This window comes from Chrysemys picta, chromosome 2 (genome assembly GCF_011386835.1).
Source record: "Chrysemys picta bellii isolate R12L10 chromosome 2, ASM1138683v2, whole genome shotgun sequence".
Taxonomy (NCBI): Eukaryota; Metazoa; Chordata; order Testudines; family Emydidae; genus Chrysemys; species Chrysemys picta.
In genome coordinates, this window is record NC_088792.1 from 68,009,772 (window position 1) to 68,031,295 (window position 21,524).

A 21,524-nucleotide genomic window follows, 5' to 3' on the forward strand; every position below is an offset into this window, starting at 1 on the left:
CTCCTTTGTACTTCAGCTTATGTGCATTAAATGGAGATGGCTTAGTAGTATTCCGCCAGGGTGGGTGAGTGGTGGTACTTCTCCAAACCATGCCTCAGCTTTAAGGGCCTAGATTAGGTGCCTCGGTTCCCTATATAACAAATGTGGAAAGAGGCACTTCAGCGAACAGGATTCATAAAAATCAGCACCCCAGGTCAGTGTTTCTCAAATGCGGCCACTGAGGCCGGGGGCTTTTTGTTCAGCTACAACCTCCTAGGCAGGATGGGGAAGGGGAGATGACAAAGCATTGGCTCCTTCCCCACCCTCCCTGTTGCTCCTGGATGCGCTGCCCTGCTCCGCCTCTTGAGAAAGGTGGGGCACAACGCTGCAGGAGCAAGGGGAGTTCTTGACCCACCTTGGGAGAAGGGCTTTTGGGTGGCAGGCTCCAGTGGCGGGACTTTAGGAGCCTGGCCATGCAGCTCCAGCCACACAGCCCTGGCCTTCAGCTGCAGGGCTTCGGCCTTCAGCCCCTTGTTGTGGCAGGTAGTGACCCCCGCCTCCTGTCTTGGGCTCCGGCCATACAGTGGCAGATGCTGGCCCCAGGCACCGACCCCCAACTGCACAGCGTTGGGTTCTAACCACGGTGCTTTGGGCACCAGCCTCTGGCTCTGGCTGCAGGGCTTCTGCCTTTGGCCCCCAGTTCTGGCCATGCAGGGGTGGGCACTGACTCTGGTCTTGGCCTCTGGCTGCACAGTGGTAGGCACTGGCCCCAGGCACCAGCCCCCAGCCGTGTGGCAGCAGGCTCCAACTGCGGAGCTTCGGGTGCAGACCCTTGGCTCCAGCCGCGCGGTGGCAGGTGCTGACCCTCAGCTCTGGCCGTATGGCCTCGGCGCTGATCCCCCGCCCCAGCCGCATGGCAGCAGGCACCGACCAACAACTCTGGTCCTGGGCTCTGGCCATGTGGTGTTGGGAGCCGGGGCTGACCCTTGGCCGCTCAGCAGCCAGCGCTGGCTCCAGCTACGCAGTGGCAGGCGTTGACTCCAGGTTCCGGCTCCGGGTTCTGGCCGTGCGGCAGTAGGCAGAGGCACTGGACGCTGACCCACAGCTCTGGCTGTGTAGCAGCGGGCTCTAATCTCTGGCTCTGCCCATGCAGTTCCTGTCCCCGGTTCTGGTCACATGCAGCAGACACCAACCCCTGGTTCCAGCCATGCAGCAGCAGGGCTCAACCACTCCCATCATCCCTGGACCCTGCTGCCTCCCACTTCAATCTCCCCCATTCAGGGCTGGGTCCAGGGGCTTGCATGGATTGGTTAATATTACTTTTCTCAGCAAGTATCACTTTTCACAGCAGACTTACTAGCTCTCTGGGAAGCTGTGAAAAGTAATAAGTGATATTAAACATTCAAGTATCACTTTTCACAGCCTCCCAGGTAGCTACTAAGGCCTTGGCTACACTTGCAGCTGTACAGCGCTGTGAGGTAAACCTGTCTTTGTGCAGCTGAGTAGGGAAAAGCGCTGCAGCCTGTCCACAGTGACAGCTGACAGCGCAGTGGTGTGGCCACACTTGTAACATTTGCAGCTGTGTTGGGAGCGGTGCATTATGGGCAGCTATCCTAGCATTCATGTGGCTGCAACATGCTTTTCAAAACGGGGTGGGGTGGATTGTGACAGGGAATGTGGGGCGGGAGAGAGAGTGCTTTTTGGAGCAAGGCAGCTCTCTATTTTGCAAGTTCCAAACTCCCGGCCCCCTGCTCATTCATTCACTCACTCAAAGCAAGCTGCAAACTGTTTGCTTTTCTCTGTGGTACGAGCTTTGAAACCGGCACTTCCGCATTCCTGCAGCCGGTCACAACAATGGAGAGCATTGGCCACTTGACAAGGTGATTAGTACAGCGCTGCAAGCGTTTACACTCACACCCGTGAGTCGTAGCCACTCCACTGCAGCTGTTATTCCTCTTGGAGATGTGGTGGGTGCAGCGGTGTACCCAGGGAGATACAGCGCTGCAAGTGCGCTGCAAGTGCCCTGCCAGTGTGGCCGGGGAGTGAGTTACAGCGCTGTAACTTGCAAATGTAGCCAATGCCTAAGTGTGCTGTGAAAAGTGATATTCACAAATATCATTTTCACAGTATTATTTTTGAGTCTTCAGAATACATATATATATAAAAATTACAATATTTGGGTGTGTATCTGCCTATTTAAATTGTTTTTCTTAAAGTTAATTACGTTTTTTAGGAAAAAGTGTCAGTGCAACCACCAGTGCACTCTGAGGCCACCAAAAATTGTTTTGATAACCTGGGCATTAGGTGGTGCCTCACAGAAGCTAGCCAATAGGAGAAGCCAATCCCCACCCCTCTGCAGTAGGCATCTAAGTCTGGGCTGCAGGGGGAGTGCCTTGCTGTGCTTGGGAATCTCAGCTGCCACCCCCTTTTTTTGGAGTTAGATGCCCATGCCACTTCAGCTAGAAGTGTGGGAGGAGGAGGGAACCTGCCTTTAACTGTGGTTAGGATACTAATGTAGGATATTGGAAAACCCTGGTTGACAACACCTTCCCCCTGAGAGGGAGAAGGCATTGAACAGGCATCTGCCACCTTTCCAGTGGGATATTCAGGGAGGGGCACCTCTGTCGCTCCTCTTTAAGCTGTTCCGCTGTAGATAAAAAAAATTTAAAGAGTCACTGGCTTCTAGGTCTCCTGTGTGATTTCTCTAGCAACCACAGTACAGTGAGTCTCGTGTTTGCGTGCACACACACACTCATTGGCCCCCTGCTTTTTTTTCTTTTTTTTTTAAGTTATCTGCAGCACCACACCAGACTATCCCATAGTCCAGGGGTTAGTTTCCCCCCCCACCAGAGGTCTCCCAGATCCCAGCTGAGTACCCTAACTAGTGGGCTAAAAGTTACAAGGGGGGAGTCCTTGCTCCCCCGAGTCGGTTTGTCTAAGCCTGCCTCTAGAGGTCTGAGCTGTTGAGCTTAGTTGGTGCTGTGGCACCTGAGCAGGCATTTTGTGAATGGCAGGATCCCTAAATCTGGGGTTTAAGTGCTTAAATCCTTTTGTGAATCTAGCTTTAACTATTTAAAATTCCTCTGTACCCAAAATTTCATCCTACTACATTTTTATACAATTCATGGTGCTGGCTGACTTTCCCATGCAGTCAGATGTGTAAAGAAAGTGGCTGTTGACTGTCAGAGGCTGAGGTAGCAGGCAACTTTGGCCTCCATTACATTGTATGTACACCAGCACATGAATGTGCCCATAGAAATTTAAAAACATGGAAGATGATACAAACACCTAGGGGTTCCCCCCAACAAAACCAAATTATTTTCACTACTCCTACACTTTGGTGGTTCAGCATCCATGACTGAATCCTTGATGCTTCTGCCCAGTCAGTAAGGCACTGACTCAACACTCAACTAACACTCGAAATCAGTAACTGAAGAGGGTATTGCTTTCTCCAGTATTATGGAGAAGTGCATGCAGTGATTGTATACACAAGAGAGGGTCTCAACCTCAGCCCTTATTTTTTTTAAAATGCACTATAGGCAATGGCCAGAGAACACCTGGCTCAAAGGGACTTTGCAGGGTGAAATTTTTTGTACAAAATACTAAGTACCTGGCTCATGGTGCTGAAATGAATTTATTTATTATTTTTTCCAAACAGCAGTTCCCCACAGATACATAATTCCCACAGCATGATTGCAAACCTATACATATTAGTTCCCACGAGAAATTTAGCCAAACAAGCTTTGCAGTGTCTTGATTCAGTCTGACGGCATATATCTTGACACACACCCGGACAGGCAACAGGGCTGTGTGAAAATAGCTGCATGAGATGGTGGGCACTAGCTGCAGAGAACAATACAAAACAGTGCACTCTATTTAAAGTGGACATCTTTATTCCCTGCCCCCTTTTGCTCAACATAGCCAAGCCAGAATTCAGAGTGAATGTGAAACAATGCCTCTGTGCCACCCACTCCACGGGCTTTGAAGTTTAGTGTCTTTATCCTGCAAGCATTAAACATATTTTAGAATTTAGCAAGTCAGCACAGGTATTTTAATTTACAACATACTGTGTTTCACGTAATGCTTGTCAGCATAATTCAGGGCAGGTTTAGTGCAAGAGCTTATTTGAGTTGTGGACAATCAGGATACATCTACACAACCAATGGCAGCCTGCAGCCAGGAGTCTCTGAGCCTGGGTTGACAGACTCAAGGCTTGCACTATACTAGAAATAGCTATGTAGATGTTCAGGCTCAGGCTCTAGGGTGACCAGATGTCCCAATTTTATAGGGACAGTCCTGATTTTTGGGTCTTTCTTATATAGGCTCCTATTACCCCCCACCCCCATTTTTCACATTTGCTGTCTGGTCACCCTATCAGGCTCTGAAGTCGGGGGGGAGGGAGGGGTTTCAGAGCCTAAGCTCCAGCTTATGCTGCAATATCTACACAGGTGTCTTTAGCACTGGAGCACAAGCCCAAGGTCTGTTGCCCCAGGCTCTGTGATTCTATGCCACAGCCTGTGGGCTAAAGCCTTGGAGGCTCCAATCCTGCAAGTGACTTCATGCATGAGCATCCCTGAACCACATCAAGCCCCACTGAAGTCAAGAGGATTCAGGAGGTACAGCATTCTGCGCTTAAGTTGCAGGATCAGAGCCTTAATGTGCGAGAATGAGAACACTAGCATTTTCATCTCACTTGTGTGCTTTTAGAGCAGAAGACGTCGCCCTTCTAAGCAGAACTCCTGTCTTACAACTAGAGAGGAGCCGAGTACAATATCCAGTTTGGGGGAATTTGATTTTTCCCTTTTTAACCATGGCTGCAGTACACAGAGTGCACTTACAGAAGCAAGATGGAGGATCAACTTAAAAAAAAAAAAAAGTTGACCACAAGGGTCTTTGAGACATTTTACTTATTTGTTTCATGTAAGTGGACCAGCTCTTCTTCAGGGAATCAGTATATACACTCTGATATTTCATTTACCACAACACTGCCTAGGCAACATAGAACATGATTACACACAATGAATTAGTCATTTACGTGTAAGAGAATCCAATACATGGGTGCAAAAGGCACAATAATCACTGCCTGCCTGTATTTCCCTAATGCACAAGCCTGTCTATCCAGTTGCTGGAATTCCATGGTTTGGGTGTAGTTTTAGGATCGCTATGGACTATATGAAATGGTTGACACAGTCATTCGCAGTGTAACATTTTTGGGACAGTGTGTGCCAAAGGAAGTTATTTTCATCTTTTTTTTATTTCAGAATCTGACAAGCAAACTTTCAACTCCAATCTGCCATTGCTTGGCTATGTTTGCATTACATTTACCTCGCTTTGGCAGCACATGGGTTTGTATTATATATGCTGCTGAACACTGGCCTCCTTGGCACCTTACATTATGGATGTAGTTGTGTTGCACACTATTGCTTTGGCTGTTTTAAATTGCTGATGATCCAATGTACAGCAGCAGTGGCAAAATGGCTGATATTGGTATGGTGGATCCCATGCTTTTCACAGTTTGGGGGCGGGGAGGGGAGAGAATAGAGAGAGATTAGGACCCCACCCCTTGCCCCTGCTCTTGTGGCAGAAAGGGCCCCACTAGTGGCCCGGGAAGGTGGTAGAGGAGAGAAGCGGTCTGGATTTACTCCTCACTCTAAGCCCCAGCCCCTCACAACCCCTGCAGGTTTCTTACCCTTGGTCCTTAACGCTGTGGGAGGGCATCTCTCTTCCACCAGTTCTCTAGTCTTTCAAGTCTCAGCAACCCAACTCCAGTCCCCTCTCCTGCCTCACACAACCCTCTCTACCTGAAGCAGGGAGGTTTTATTAGGTTCCTGACAGGGCCTTAATTGACTACAGGTGTTCCAATTAACCTGAGGTAACCTTCCCTCGTCTACAGGGAACCACGCCTTAATTAGGCTAAGGTTTATATATCTCCCCTCTCCCATGGCTCCCTGGCCCTGCCGGGAGCATATTAAGAGAATTGCAGAAACAGTGATATAAATCATATCATTTTATAGTACATCTCATGCACTGTAAAATATCACAGTACACAGCGGCTCACCTCTGAACAGTTACTGAGGTTACCTGGATACTTTGTATAGTGGCCACTGTCTTATACTTGGAGTGGCAGCTACACTGTCTAAGAGACATGTTCAGCGTTACCTGCAAAGTCAAGGGCACGGAGTGTAGGACTCCTAGAAAGGTGTGGATCACCTCTGTCCTGTTTCCATTTCAAGCAAGTTGGAATTATAGTACTTATGAAAGAAGGGAGGTAAATTAAAAAACAAAGACACATTAAAAAACCCAAAAGGGGATACAAAGAGAATTAAAGGGGAATAACAACCAGAAAATCAGTTTGAGCCCAGACGTATTTCACTGGCAGATCTTTTTGAAATTGTATTCTACAATAACCTGGATTTATTTAGGTATTTATATCTGCTCCTGTATTTTTTCACTTCATGTTCTAGTCTAGCCCATGAAAGCTTATGCCCAAATAAATTTGTTAATTCTCTAAGGTGCCACAAGGATTCCTTAGGTTGTTTTTTTTTTTTTTTGGGGGGGGGGGGGGTTGGATTGATACTGTTGTTTGAGGAGAGCTGATAAAGCCACTACAGGACTTTAATAGAAAGCAAGTAAACTGAAATGGATAATTTTATGGCTGTATATGGTTTGTGTAGCCACAGCATAAATATAGACTTAAGTGTCTGCTGAATGGATTTATAGCTGGAAGTGGCAGATGAAGCATTAGTAAAAACTTCCTTAAATTGTGTTTGTAAGATGTTTAACTCTGATTCCAAGCAGCTGAGGGCTAAGTATTTTGTAGGGGTTGGGTGCAGCCCCAAACACACTGTCTGTGTCAAAAGAGTGGTAAATTGATGCTCCCCTTCTGAGAAACTTCAGTTCCTCAGTGGGGGCTTCTCTTCTCAATCATCAACCTCCCTCCAAAAGAAAAACTTTTTTGTTGATGCTGCTGCAATATTTCAATGGGTGGGAATTAACACCTTGTCCCCACCCAGCTCTAATATTGTCCCTTGTGTCATGAGTTAAGAAGGTTCCCTTGATCAATGCTCTTCTTAAAGTAAAGGAGTTAGGGCAAGAGCACACGAAAAGTAGATAATCACTGAAGTCACATAAATCCAAATATGAATCTAGAGGGTAAAATGGTGTGCTGATGAAAAACTGCAAATAAACCATTTGTATCCTCCTCTTTGCAGATTGTAAAGGAGTAACATTCAGATCATAGCTTCACTGTGAATTTGTGCCTTGCAAGGAGTAGGCAACAACTCAGTCACAATCACTTCCTTTTTCTTGTACTAAATAATTGAAGATTTCCTCCGGCTGTAAACAGCATATACCATTTGGAGATCTCACAGAATTGTCTTTCATACGGCAATATGGTCCCACAGCCAGACTACTGTCCCTAATTTTATCTTCAATGCCCAGCCTCTATTCTAACAAAAAAAGTGTTCTGACTGAGTTGTCACTGCATTGATGTGTCTATCAATGCTGCCTTGAAGTCATTTGATTATATAATATACTAGGCACTCAGTTTGATTCTGCCTGCAATACACAGTACTATGAATTTTAGGGAAAGGAAAAAAAAAAACCTACCAGGCATCACAAGTGCAATCGTTGTTTTTCCAAGGTATGAATAGGTGAGGGCAGCACTGAGTCCCAAGGGCATAATTCTGCTCATGTGTTCTGGCATAAGTCAGAGTGGCTCCATTGCAGCCAACAGAGTTACACAAGCAAGCTCAGAACCAGGCCTTATCTGTAATTCAGACTGTCAGGTGCTGCTGCTTTTGTTTTTAAAACCTCTGTAGCTTCCAATGTGAAGTGGTAAGCATACATGTACCTGTGAAATTCTAAGCATTTGAGCTTTGCTACCTAGCCTGAGCTATACAGGGGGAAATAAAACAAAAACATTTGTTTGCTTTAAAAGATTATATGGAAATTACACTGGAATGAAGTTATTCCTTGTTTTAATTTTTTGTTGCCCAAACAATGAAACATTCTGCACTACATTAGCTGGCATGCACACACGGGCCAATCAGTGACTCTCTCCTTTCACTACACACACAACAGGACCACCACATGATTGGACAAAGGAAAGCAATTTTGTTAACTCGATATAGCTACTGAGGAACATTTTTCTAGAAAGACAGAAGCCTTTTTGTTTGTTTGTTTTCCTCCTGCAAATTCAGCTGTGTGGATGGGAGACTATCTTTCAAGGCTCGAAGAACTATAGAGTCTTCTTGTGAAAAGGCTAATGGTGTCCACTGTGGCTGAAATGAGATAACAGTGGTTTAAAATCCACATACAGCAACAATCAAATGGAAAACTCAGAGAGGCTATAACATTGTATAAAGGAAAAAGATTTTTGAGACAATCCATTCAGAGAGGTATCAAAAGGGACATAAAGATAATGGAGGCCTGATTCTACAATCATTTAAAGTGGTGTAAACCAGGAGTAACACCACTGAAGTTATACCAGCACAATCTGAATCAGACTAAGTCTTGCATTTATACATCTTATTTATACATATGCAGATGAGCTGCTTTTCTGACAGCTTAGCAGTTTCTAAATCAAAGTATTAAAACATTTGCTTACTTCACTTGAAGAACTTAATTTCTGTATCGACACAGTCATAGAAAAGGTCTACTACTTCAGCAGGATCCAGAACCTCTGTACTGGTGAGGATGTCCTCCATAGCTTCTAAGCCTTGTCTTTCAAGGTCTAACATAATCCTCATCAGCTTCTGACCTTTATCCTAAAGGCAAGAAACAGCCAAGTTAAAGTACCCATTAAACAAATTCAGGTGACTTTTTACTACTCCTCTCTGCTGTGGGGGCACTGTCACACTATTTGAAAACGTCCCATTCCTTCACACACACACACATCCCATACTGATTTTTTTTCTTCTGTGTTAGTGTGGTAGAACCCTAAGCAAAAATGAAAACAATGGTCTATCATTTAACATGCAGAACAAACAATAGAGACGAGTAATCAAGAAACAACACTAGTAAAATAGTGAGTAGTAAATTCAAAAGAAATAAGAACTTTAAAGATTGTGCACAGCTTGAGAGTGGGGGATAAAACTTGTATAACTATGAGAAAAAAAAGAGTTTATTTGATTCATCTCAAGTCTGGAAATTCATTAACAACAAAAACACTGCAAGTCACCGAGGGGTTCCTGGAAGGATTTTCCAAAAACAGGCACTGGTACAGAGAACAGAATGTAGAACAGTATCCCTCAGAACATCACCCTCTTTACTCTAGCTTTAGTCACAGGGTTAAAATTAATGAGTTTGCCCTTTTACCTTTTAACCTCTGTACAGTCAAACAGCATCAAAGTGAAAGACAGATGAAATGTTACGTCTAAGTTACAGAGAAGAGAGATTCCAACCCGGAATAGGGGCTGCGTCTCTATCAGACGCTGCAAGGTTTACTAGGCTGCTGCTTTTCAACAGTTTCTATGTAGAAAGTCCTCTCCAGAAAATATATTGCTTTAGCTAGTTTTTAGCATAAAAGCGCACTTTCTACTTCAGTCTCTGTGAATGGTTGCAGCAAGTAGCAGGACTGCTCTGTGTGTTTTGGAACCGACTCCTTGAAAAGAAAATGCCATTTCTGTCTTTGTAGACTATTTCACTGATTCTGGAAGCTGCGAACAAGATTCTCACTCTAAGGAGGAACATTTTTAGCAGTAAGGGTTGCTGTGGCTTTTGCAGGTTCTCTTATTGGTGCTCTATAGGTCTTCCCCAAAAGGACAGAGTCACTTATGCTAAGCTTCAGAGTATCAAGAATCCAAAGTTTCAGCATCATGGGCCCTGGTTAATTTTATATTTGCTCTTAAGGGTGTTCTAAAATTTCACATGAGAACATTGAATACTTTTCATACAGAGTGTGCTGACTCAGCCAGACTTTCCTATTTATTCTCCATGATTTGAAGGTTGGCCTCAAATTAATTTTCCAAATCCACTACCGCCATTTTTTTTAAATTTTAAACATGGTAAGTTAAACTTTACCATCTATATTTACTGAAGAAGCCTTCAAGTCATCTTATGTAGCAGTTACTTCCATCACCACCATAGGTCTGCTAGGCTTTTCTGATTGTGAATCTATGTGACTCTCCAGCTGACAGCAGAAAACTAACAGGTTGAGGCCAGAAAGTTTTAAACAGGAATAGGCTGGTCTGTTTGCTTTTTGGGCTTAGGCCTTTGTGTAAAGAAAAACATAACTTTTCAGAGAGAAAATACCATCATTTAAAGGTACAGAACTAGGGTGGGATGGGGTTAGTTTTAGGGTGGCACTGTGTTAAAAGAGGATTTTCGATAGTCCTTTCCTCTGAAGAACACACTATGAACAGTCTTTTCCTTTATTAGCTCAAGAATCAGAAGGCATGTGTCTAATGAATCTTGCAGGAAAAAAAATGAACTAGATCTTGTTTCATTCCCTTAACGAATGAGATGCACTAGGAGAAGATATAATAAGTAGGATGGTTTTTCATGATGTATGGCGTTTGGTGGAGCCATTGTATTTACCTGGTTGTGCTGCTGATGAAATGGGAGGGAGGAGTCATCAACCTCCTGTACATAGTTTGCCAAAATGGCAGATTATTGATTTAATTCAGGCATGGCCAACCTGAGCCTGAGAAGGAGCCAGAATTTACCAATGTACATTGCCGAAGAGCGACAGTAATATGTCAGCGGCCCCCCATCAGCTTTCCCCCTCCCCCACTCCCACTGCCTCCCACCCACCGGCAGCCCTCCCCACACCTCCTGATCAGCTGTTTCGTGGCACGCAGGAGGCTCGGGGATGTGGGGGAGGAGCAAGGGCACGGCAGACTCAGGGGAGGGGACGGGAAGCGGTGGAGTGGGGGCAGGGCCTGTGGCAGAGCCAGGGGTTGAGCAGTGAGCACCCCCCGGCACACCGGAAAGTTGGCGTCTGTAGCTCCAGCCCTGGAGTCGGTGCCTTATACAAGGAGCTGCATATTAACTTCTGAAGAGCCGCATGCGGCTCTAGAGCCACAGGTTGGCCATTCCTGGATTTAATTCAACAGACCAGTGTTTGAATCCTCAGAACACTGGTGCTGATTATTGTTATCTGCAGCTGCAGAACCCTTCTGTAAGTGCCCTCGAGCAATTGGATCCCCTTTTATCTAACTGGAGGGTTTGCAGTTAAATTCTCCTTCTTAAATTCCACCACTGGGAGTCTGAATGGGGCTGTCAGCAGGCGACGCAGGCTTCTCTTGCTTTCTGCTGAGGACAGTGCCGTTACTACTACCCCCAGTACAACATTTGTTCTCATTCTCTGCCAGCTCCTTCATTTCCTTGTGCAGCACAGCAAGAGGGAGAGGAGGCAGCTGGCGGTCTCGCAAGAGAGATCATCAGATCCATCCCCACACAGGACTGAGTATGCTACAATGATTTTGGGTGGAAGGGTGAAGACCAAGGAGGGAGCCTGGGACAATGGGGAGGAAATGCTGACGTGCTCTATACTGCTAGCCAGTGTGGATTTTAATAATTGGAGCTGTGCTGATGATAGCTACCTACTTTTTTATTCTGTCCTCTTTTTTGTGGCTGCGGTGAGAAAGGCATTTCGTTCCGACAATTTTGACCATCTGTAGAGTGGTCCTTTTGTGACTTGCTTGGTTTAAGGTCACTTTCTCCTCAAGGGAAATCTTTTTTCACGGCCTTTACAAGAGTGGACATCTCAGGCTACACAAATGCTGAGGGGACCAATACTGATCAACCTGTAGCCCAAAGGCGGCCCACACCACCCAGGGTAAGGTGTAGTTATACATGTGATGTTTACCCACTCATGTTCCAGCACCATCTGGTGTGGGATACACAGTGCTTTCTGCTGACAGACTTCATGAGCCTCAAACACACCAACCAATTCTAGATACATTCCCTACTAGAGTGGATACAGACAGAACTGTCTCAACCTGGTAATTTCTAAAAACTTCTTCGTAGAGGGAAAACAAAATTCCTGCTCTGAGGTACAAAAAGGAAAATATCTTGTTTCCACTCCATTGCAAGAGATGAGATGTGCAAGACTAGCCATAAATGTGAGTTTGTAAAATTCACACTAACAAATGTGTGAACACACACGATTGCTGAAACAGGAATTGCATAAGATGTCATATCTTGAATGTCCCCTTAACAAAAAATTATACATTATGAATCATTCCATACTCCAGCATCTCAGTACTCAGGGATACATTTCAACCTGTGATATTCCTGCCACGATCCTATGTGACCCAAGTTTTATAAACACATCCCCAAAACCTTCAAAATAACTCTGTATCTTGTGACCAAATATACCCCTGTATTCACAGCTGACATGCTACTGTAATAATCTTTGTACAAGGTATGCCTTGTAAGGTGTCATTTGGAAACTCAATTTGCTGGTCAGTATTGTCCCGATAAAATGTGTGCCAACATTGTACATGAAGCAATAAGATTCTCCTGTATGATGTTATTAACACATGTTTCAAACCCCACAACTCCGCCCAGGCAATAGGACAGACTTGATTTAATGAAGGAATGTGTGCTTGCCTTAATGTGCATTTAAGCAGTAAACAGAGTCATCAAGCAAGGAGGGAACACAAAGGAAGTTCAAAGATGTGAAAATAACCCAGCAGGGAATATCCTTTCACATAGACTCTGTCTCTGGGTCTTAGCTAGAAATGTTTTTCAAGGGGGGACTGAAACTATAAAAAGGAGGGACAAACACCCCAAGGGACTCCCCCGCCCCTCTCTGCCCACCTCATTCTCCGCACCTGAAAAGACAAAAAGAAACAACCATTGGACTCTGGGGGAAGGGTCCTGACCTGAGAGTTTGGTAAGTAATCTGCTGGAAGCATGTGGCGAGAAAGTTTGCTTTGCAACAGAGTTAGTTTCTTAAGTAGATACTAGTAAGTGTTTTGTCTTTATTTTTCTTGTAACCATTTCTGACTTGTATGCCTCATTATTTATACTCACTTAAAATCTCTTTGTAGTTAATAAACTTGTTTTACTGTTTTATCTAATCCAGTGTGATTAAGTTGAAGTGTCTTTAAGGTAATAAACTGGCATGTTATTCCCCTATAGGAACAACAGACCTAATATATTTATACTATCCAGAACAGGGCTGGGCCGTACAGGACATACATTTCTGGAGGAAAGATCTAGGACTGGGAATTTGTTGTGGTCACCCTGCAGTATAACCCAGGCTGGTGAGAGCCCGGGTATAGTTGGCAGGCTGCAGTTACACACAGACAGGATGTGGCTTGCATGCTGGAAATCTCTTTGTGAGCAGCCCAGCTGGGAGCTACATCAGCAAGGCATTGTAAGGTACACAAGGTTGCAAGGCAGAGGTGACACAGCCCCCCACTGGTCTGGATTGTGCCCCGCATGTCACATATGTACAATGATAGCCTTTGAAAGTTTGAGGGATTTTACATGAGTTTTGCAGGCTCTTGTAAGTTTCCCTTTGATTCTTTTTAAGGGGCAACTTGGGTGACCTGTCAGGTTTTTGTAAACATTCTCTAAACTTTGATAGTGTTCAATAATGCAGCACTTAAAGAAAAAAAACCCCACCACGAATGAGCCCTAGACAGAAGCAGACAACTTTTATAGTCTTAAAATTCTATAAGCTGAGAGTCTGAATAATGAACTCTGCCAACATCTAGTGGGAATTTTTTTTTAGTTCCATGTTTACAAAAATTAATATGAAAAGAATGCAACCAACCATGGCCAAAGTGTTCACTCCTCCATTTTAACTTCTAAGCCTCTATTCAGATTTTTAGGGGGAGGAACCCACTTATTTTCTTTTAATTAGATTTAAAGGTTTCTGTGGAAAAAGATTTTACAGAAATTTTTCTAGAAAGAATGAAGCATAAGTCATGCAAACATTCAAAACTTTTCTTCACACAGTCAGCAGTTTAGATCCCGGGTGTATTAGTCTTAAGAAAAAAACCTGTCTCTAAAGGCTCCAAGTCCTAGAGGCTTTACCTGATCATTCTCAGTGACAGATCGGGTCCGCTCATGTGCCTTGTACAGTTCGTGTCTCCGGTCAGGCCTCTCCTGGAACCGAGGTTTCTTTTTTACAGGATCGTCATCACCAAGAAAAGGCGATTGAACTTTTGGTACTAGTTTGACATCATCAACGAAGATGAAAGGTTTAAATATGGACCTGAAAGAGATGAGAACCTTATTCACAGTGACGTTCTACTTTGCCAGGCTACTTTGCCAACAGAGACTCATTGAACAGTATTGCATGTGCATATCTATATTACTGTGGCAGGATGGGGTCAGATATGGCACAAAAATAACCTCTTCTAATATAGGAAAACATGCCACAAGAAAAATCCATTTACTTTCAAAAACACTGGGTCCTGCAAAGTTTTACATATTAACCTCGCTTTCCCCGCTCCATGTCCGTTTCCCCATTTCTGTGAATTACAGCATTGAGCTTCCTTCCTCTGATTTTTTTTGTGGGGGGGGGGGAGGGAGAAGAGGGTAAATGTTTTGATCATCTTTAAATCCCAATGTTTATCCCCATACTACTCTCTTGCTTTCTTTTTTCCTTCATGTTCTCTCATCCCACACTTTAAGTAGTCTGTGGGAGCTGTGCTTAGAGTTTTCAAAGAAATTAACTGGCTCAGAACCAGTCTCCCAACCTAAAACTTCCCAGTTCTCCTACATTTACACAGCAGCAATTTATACATCAATAAAGCTCTTCACACAATATAAGTCTTAAGTCCTGCACTCAGTTCAGAATTTCTTTGCTGAAACAAACTGAAGGTGGATATATTTAAAGCCATCCACTTATGAGGGCTAGAGGAAGATTTTTGGCCAGTTATTACACAACCTACTAAGTATCTCTGAAGATTTGGCATTGACCACCAGTGTCCGAACTGGGAAGTCAAGGAAAGGATAAGGAAATGGTTACACAGAAAATACTGTAATACTTTTCATCAAACAAAGCACTTGAATCTGGAATTAAATGGGAGCTCAAAATACATTTGAAACCTGTCCCTAACCTAAGGGAATTTCATACCTAAAATCTAGATCTAACCTCTTGGTTAGGAACACAAGAGAAAATACTTTTAATAAATTGTTTTTTAAGGCAATGCCCTACAGCCAGTGTAAAGGAGCATGCCAAAAGGGGAGAGACTTTTGAAAAGAAGTTTGAAAACTAATGATAGAGCAGGAAACTGAAGTCTATCACTGCTGCTCTATCCATCACTCTTGAGAAGCCCTGCCATCAAAAGATTCTGACCCAAACAGACTGGGGCAAGACATGTCTTTTATTACAGATTTTTTTAAGAGAAGGCATGTAAAGCAGAAGTGACAGTAGCATACAGAGATGGGCTGTTATTCTTTATTTGTATTCTAGTTGCACCTATTGTCCCTGATTGACAGCCATGGAGATGGAAATGCTCTCAGAACAGCAGAAGCAGGAGCAGCACATACTGTCCCAACAATTCAGCTCAGTCTTAAACTACAATGACCACTGCTAAGGGAGACAGTTCAGTCTCCAAGCCCACTGAATCATTGGCATCTGCAGAAACAAGCTCACTGAATTATTGGCATCTGCAGAAACGGCCAATGAGAGTACCAATTAGACAAGATGATAGACCACCCCACCTGCCCAGTGCCTTATGTTGGGGGTTTTGTGAGGAGGATGCTTGCCCAATGAACTGCACTGAGACTAACATACATTCATTTTGTCGTGGTTTCCTATTGGGGCCTGGGACAATGGGGAGCGTGGATGAGAAGAAAAGCCTTGTGACTCCCGGAGACAAAGTTCAGACAGAGAGTTCAGATGCACCTGAGGCTCATTAGCCTCCCCGAAACTCAGCCCTTATTTATTTATAAGGAAGACAATCAGCTGGCAGGGGTTTTCAGGGAGTGAGGAAGCAGGCTGGCATGACCAGAGTAGGACAGCTTTTCTCTTCACAAAGAAGCACTGACAGAGCTGTGAGTGAGTTTTTATTATATTTGATTATAGCTCGTCTAGAAAAGTTTTAACTCACAGAGAAGCAGGAACTCTGGTGTGGCTGTTTTTCTTAATGTCTTGTGTACAAACCTTGCTTTATTTGCTTTATGGGGAGCATAGGGTGCTGCTGCACCCCTTGGCTGTAAGTGGTTTCCATTATATACAGGGGTTTACAGTTTGGGTCAATGCTCTAAGAACCCGCAACTAAACAAACTGTCCAGGCACTTGTGATGGGGAGAGGGAAGCACCTCTGCAAGTCTGTCTGTTTGCCGCCAGGCTAGAGACTGTAGCTTTGCTCTGGAAGGAAAAGGAATCCCAACGGGTGTTGAAAGCCTTGCTGCAGACTTTATGTGACACAGATGGGAGAGCAATGGGCCTGGGTAAGGTAAAGAGTAGTTTGGAGAAGCCAGCCTACTTACTGCCTTGCTCAGAGTCCAATGAAGACTTGAGTTCCCAGGTGAAGGATGAAACTCCCTTCAGCACTAAGGAACCCCTTTGGAAGCACTTTAGTCACATAGAGTACTTAAGGAAGTAGCCAACGCAACCGTCTTTGAGAACGTATGGAGAATGGGTGAGGTCCCAGAGAACTGGAGAAGGAAAAATGCAGTACCTACCTTTAACAAGGGGAATGAGGGGGACCTGGGGAATGATATAGACCAATCAGCCTAGCTTCTATAAATGGAAAGATACTGAAACAAATTATTAAGCAATCAATTTGTTCAAACCTAGAGCATAGTAAGATAAGTAACAGCCAACAAGGATTTGTCAAGAACAAATCATGCCAAACTAATTTAATTTCCTTCTTTGACAGAGTAAACAGCCCAGTGGATGGGGGGAGGGAAGGAAGAATCAGTAGATGTGCTATACCTGGACTTTAGTAAAGTTTTTCACAGAACCCCACATGATAGTCTTTGAGAAGACTATAAGAACTATGAAATTAGCTGTAAGGTGGGTACACAACAAGTTGAAAGACAGTATTCAGAGTAGTTATCAATGGTTTGCTACAAGCTGGGAGCACTTATCAAGTGGAATCCCAGAATGGTCTGTCCTGACTTGGGAATATTCTGTATTTTCATTAATGACTTGGATGATGGAGTTAAGAATATACTTATAAAACTTGTGGGCAACATCAAGTTGGGAAGGGTTCCAAGCACTTTGAAGAACAGGATTTGAATTCAAAATGACTGACAAATTGAAGAACTGAAATCAATGAGCTGAAATTCAATAAAGACAAGTATAAAATACAGCCCTTAGGAAGGAAAAATCAAATGCACAACTACAAAACAGGGAATAACTGGCTAGGCCGTAGTACTGCAGAAGAGAATCTGGGAGTTATGGCGGATCACAAACTGAATGAGTCAGTGTTGTGGAAAAAGGCAAATGCCATTCTAGGATATATTACCATGTAAGGCACAGGAAGTAATTGTCCTGCTTTATTCAGCATTGGTGAGGCCTCAGCTGGAGTAGTGTGTACAGTTCTGGGCACCACACTAAGATGTGGACAAATGGGAGAAAGAGTCCAAAGGAGAGCAACAAAAGTGACACAAGATTTAGAAAACATCACCGATGAGGAAACGTTGAAAGAACTGGGCATATTTATGCAGAGGAGAGGCTGAAGGGGGAGTCTTCAAATAGGTAAATGGTTGTTACAAAGAGGATGGTGATCAATGGTTCTCAGTGTCCATGAGGGTAGGACAAGAAGTAATTTGTTTAATTTACAGCAAGAGTGAATTAGGTTAGATATTAGGTAAAACTTTCTAATTAGAAAGATAGTTAAACACTGGTTGTGAAATCCCCATCACTGAAGGTTTTTAAGACGTTGTTAGACAAACACCTCTCAGGGATGGTCTTGGTTTACTTAATCCTGCCTCAGCATGGCGGGGGGGGAGACAAGATGACCTCTCAAAGTCCCTTCCTGGCCTACATTTCTATGATTTCTAAGACAACTAATAGTCATCTGACTGTAGTGACCTTTGGTTGTCCAAGGGGATAGTCAGATCGGCATCATTTCTCCAATATACAGTAAGTGGCAAACATTTTCTTAAGTTGCATGTGGTTTAGTTTAAAAAACAATGCTGAGCAACCCAAGCTGGGATTCACAGTTCATGGTGAGAGAGACTTGTTAGGCCATGGGTTGTTCCCTATAGTATTCCCCAGTACTTTGTCCTGTCCAGATTTAAGTAACGGGGGGAGGGGAGGTTATTTCTTCTCGAGAGGATGTTACAATAAACCTTTACGTAAAAATGTTTCCTGCTATTCATCATAACTTTTCTTTTCTTTTACCATGGTATGGTAATTTTATGCAGGGCAGTCGCCACTTAGGCCACCCTAAGCAGTTCCCTCCTTCTTTGAAGTTTACACACTGTATATGTAGTACTCAGACGTGTGTGTTCTTTTAATCATGGTCTGGACAGTAGGTACAGGTTAGTGTGTCAAATCTTTTACTCTCCCTGCCAGTCACAGGATACAGAATCAAACTGCACCACTAGGCCCAACAAACAGAGTAGGGGTGGGAGCAGAACAGCTGTGATGTCAAAATGATCTAGCATGTTTCATGTAAATGTGATTTGGGGTTTTTTTGTTTTGTTTTTTAAGCGTAAGTGATCACTGGCTTTTCAACTCTGATAGCTTCCATTTTAAATTGCAATAAACTACATTTAAATCACATAGCACTTAGGTGTTCCAACAAGGCTTCTAGGATGCACGTAAAGGCTCTGTCTGTTGAATGTGTTTCTTATGTTGTGTTCTAATGTAAAGCAAAATGTTAGTAACCAGTCATGACTGTGTCAGACTCATCTACTCTGACAGGAAGTGTTTTTTATACTACCACAAAAGCTTGGGTGAGGAAGGGACAAAGGGATCACCTTACCTGTTTTAAAGAATCAGATTTGAACCTATGAAACAAAATCTGAGTCAAGGTTGAAACTGCCCTTTAACTCTGTCCTAAAAGTTACTGGAACTAACCATTGTGGGTTCATAGATTAACAAAAGGAAATGGGGAGAATTAGGAAAGTGACTCGTAGCAAAAAGTCGTTTTGGTTTTCAAGAGTCTATTTTGAAGTATAAGCATCAGTACCGTACTTGTCCTTTTATTGAGGGATTTACACCCTGATCTAAAGCCCATTGTCAATGGAAGACTTAATGAATTTTGTATCAGGTCTTTGTGTTTGTTTGTTTTATTAAAGATAAGTCTTTTGACATAATTAAGTACAAGAACCATGAAAATTCCAAGACCAGTTTCACCACAACTTTATATTAAACATGATACAATCTAGATGCAGCACAGATTGTCAGAAAACTAGTTAGCAACAAGAATATGTTCAAGGGCTTGTTTTTTTTACATTAAATCCCAATACATCAAAACTGCAAATCAGAAATGCTTTAAATGCTACATGCACAATATTACTCACTCACAAGAATATTATTTTTGTAACACTTTGTATAAAAACTGAAAAACTAAAACTTTTTCCCGTGTTGGTTTTGGGTGACTAAGGAGAGATTGCAACTTCTTAGATCTGCCACATTATTCCCTAAAGTTGAATTAAGATAACTAAACATTTTTTTTTATTGTGTTCATTTCTGTAGTTTAAGAATGAGGTTTGGACAAATTTGTTCAAACTTATTTTGGCAACACTAGAAATAAAAAGGCCAGAACAATGGAGTATCACTAAGCCTCTTACAGTACATGCTCAGCCATTATAATATGACACACTGTGAGAAGAATTATTCTCCTTCTTAAGATTAAAATTTAAGAAATTAAATTGAATTTACATTAATTTTACTACTTTCTGCTGATATCCTCCTTAAGTGAAATGGAACAGAAGAAAAGAATGTTTCATTTAAAAGAACTTGCCTCGATGGTGAACTATTTTTCAATTACCAAAGCCAGCACTCTGAACAAGTTAAAATACCATAGTAGGATTTACGTGTAAGACCTAATGTATGGAATGTTAGCGAGCTACTGATCTTTACACCAAGATTAACAAAATGTGTTATTGTTTTTTTTGTCCTAGTACCATAGGTATTTACTGGGATTTCTACTTAAACTGCATTCAGAGAGAAATCCATGTCCTGAAAACAAAGGCATGATCCAAAGGGTGTATGGGAAGACGATGGGCAGGAGTGCTGAATCTTCTGACATAGAACATAGTCCTTTGTGTGGTGAGCATAGACAGGAATTGCAGCACACCTCTGTGAAGGAACATGATGAAGGGGAAGGAAAGTTATATGCACCCTCTCCCTCTTTGTTCACCCATGCAAAGCCAGTCACAAGGGGGCCCTAAATCTGTCACTAAAATCAGATTTAATAGCTTTCAATGTACATACACACAGCCAGAATCTCCTTATTAAAGCCTGCATCACTAAGTCTCAGAAGGGCAGCAGGCACCCTGACTTACCTTGAAGGGTCCGGAGTGCCAGTGAAGTAGTGAATACAGGGAGAACTAGGGTTCTGAGGCAAAACAGACACTATGCTAGCTGTAGTGAGGAAAGTTTCGGAGTCCACGCAGACACCACTACCTTTGTCACGCAAGACATCCATCATTGTTTGCACAGTGATATTTCCTGCAAGAAGGGGAAAAAGGTGCCCAATGGGCCTGATCCACATCCCACCAAATTCAAAGGAAAGTACTTTTACTTCAATGGGCATTGCATCAGGCCCAGCGCAAACAGTGCCACAGCATATAGGTGGGAACATACCCCCACCACTATTAACAGCTTGTATTTACAAAACTTAAACCCTGAAACATACTAGAACAGATTACAGCTGCCTTGCACTGCCTCAACCCTCTAACTGATGGACTTTTTGCCACTGTAAATGTCTCCATTCACAGACCCAAGTGTGAATTTGGCCCATCATGTCTAATGGATTGGAAGTGTAGAGACAAGCTTCACAGCTCTAGGCGTGGTAAAGATAATCTATAACATGGATCATCAAATGTTTCCAGTGGCTTTTGATGCAGTTATCTATGTTTAACTAGACTGTATTATAGCAGAGAGTGACAGCTCTGCTACAGTTATGGTTAAGACCAGCTTTCTGTTTCAAGCTCAACTTTTCTAGGTGCTCTAATTAGTTTCTATTTCTTTCTCCTCCTGACCCTCTCCTACAGATTGAGAATTACTTTGAGTCGTGGGCATTGGACCACACCACCCTTACTAGCATTGTGCACTGCAGTGAAAAGTTTTTCATCCAGTCTCCTGTCGCACAATAACTAGATTTCGTTACCATTTCAAATATGCCCAAATCATCCTTAATATAGAGCTTTTAAAGAGAATGGCAACACTTCTCATGCATGTGCCTTGAACAAAGATTACACATTACTCATCCACAGCAGCAGATGCTGCAGTAATTCCAAAAAGGGTTCTGGCCAGCTCCAGCTATCTTAAGTGATTAGTAAATTCTGGACCAGAACATAAACCCATTTCTGCTGATCGCAGATTTTGATTATTGAAATGCTCTGGTAATAAAAACATCCAGTTTGGCCTGAAAAGGGGAAGTGGCAGGGGGAGGGGAGTCTTTCCTAAGTGCATCTTCATTGCTGTAACAGAACTCGATTCTCAT

General features: G+C 43.2%; 2 protein-coding genes across 13 annotated transcripts in view; one reads left to right on the forward strand and one right to left on the reverse strand.

Annotated features, from left to right (window-relative positions):
- The window catches only part of WIPF3 (WAS/WASL interacting protein family member 3), a 96,480-nt gene that overhangs the window by 51,183 nt on the left and 23,773 nt on the right, over positions 1-21,524 (forward strand). For 6 of the 10 annotated variants that reach the window (XM_065587037.1, XM_042861845.2, XM_065587038.1 and 3 more), the window contains one exon: positions 5,241-6,494. The exons of 2 other annotated variants lie outside the window; for them this stretch is intronic. In XM_065587037.1, the coding sequence (XP_065443109.1) occupies positions 5,241-5,347 (107 nt within the window). In that variant the 3' untranslated portion in view covers positions 5,348-6,494. Of the gene's footprint in view, positions 1-5,240; positions 6,495-19,977; positions 21,238-21,524 lie in introns of those variants that run through there. 2 more of the 10 variants (XR_509039.4, XM_008170418.4) reach the window with 2 other exon arrangements.
- The window catches only part of SCRN1 (secernin 1), a 52,351-nt gene continuing 34,421 nt past the window's right edge, over positions 3,595-21,524 (reverse strand). For 2 of the 3 annotated variants that reach the window (XM_005297014.5, XM_042861869.2), the window contains exons 6-9: positions 20,362-20,527; positions 13,975-14,155; positions 8,588-8,747; positions 3,595-8,261 (exon numbers count right to left, since the gene is read on the reverse strand). In XM_005297014.5, coding sequence (XP_005297071.2) covers positions 8,589-8,747; positions 13,975-14,155; positions 20,362-20,527 — 506 coding nt within the window. In that variant the 3' untranslated portion in view covers positions 3,595-8,261; position 8,588. Of the gene's footprint in view, positions 8,262-8,587; positions 8,748-13,974; positions 14,156-19,185; positions 20,156-20,361; positions 20,528-21,524 lie in introns of those variants that run through there. The other variant, XM_065587043.1, reaches the window with a different exon arrangement.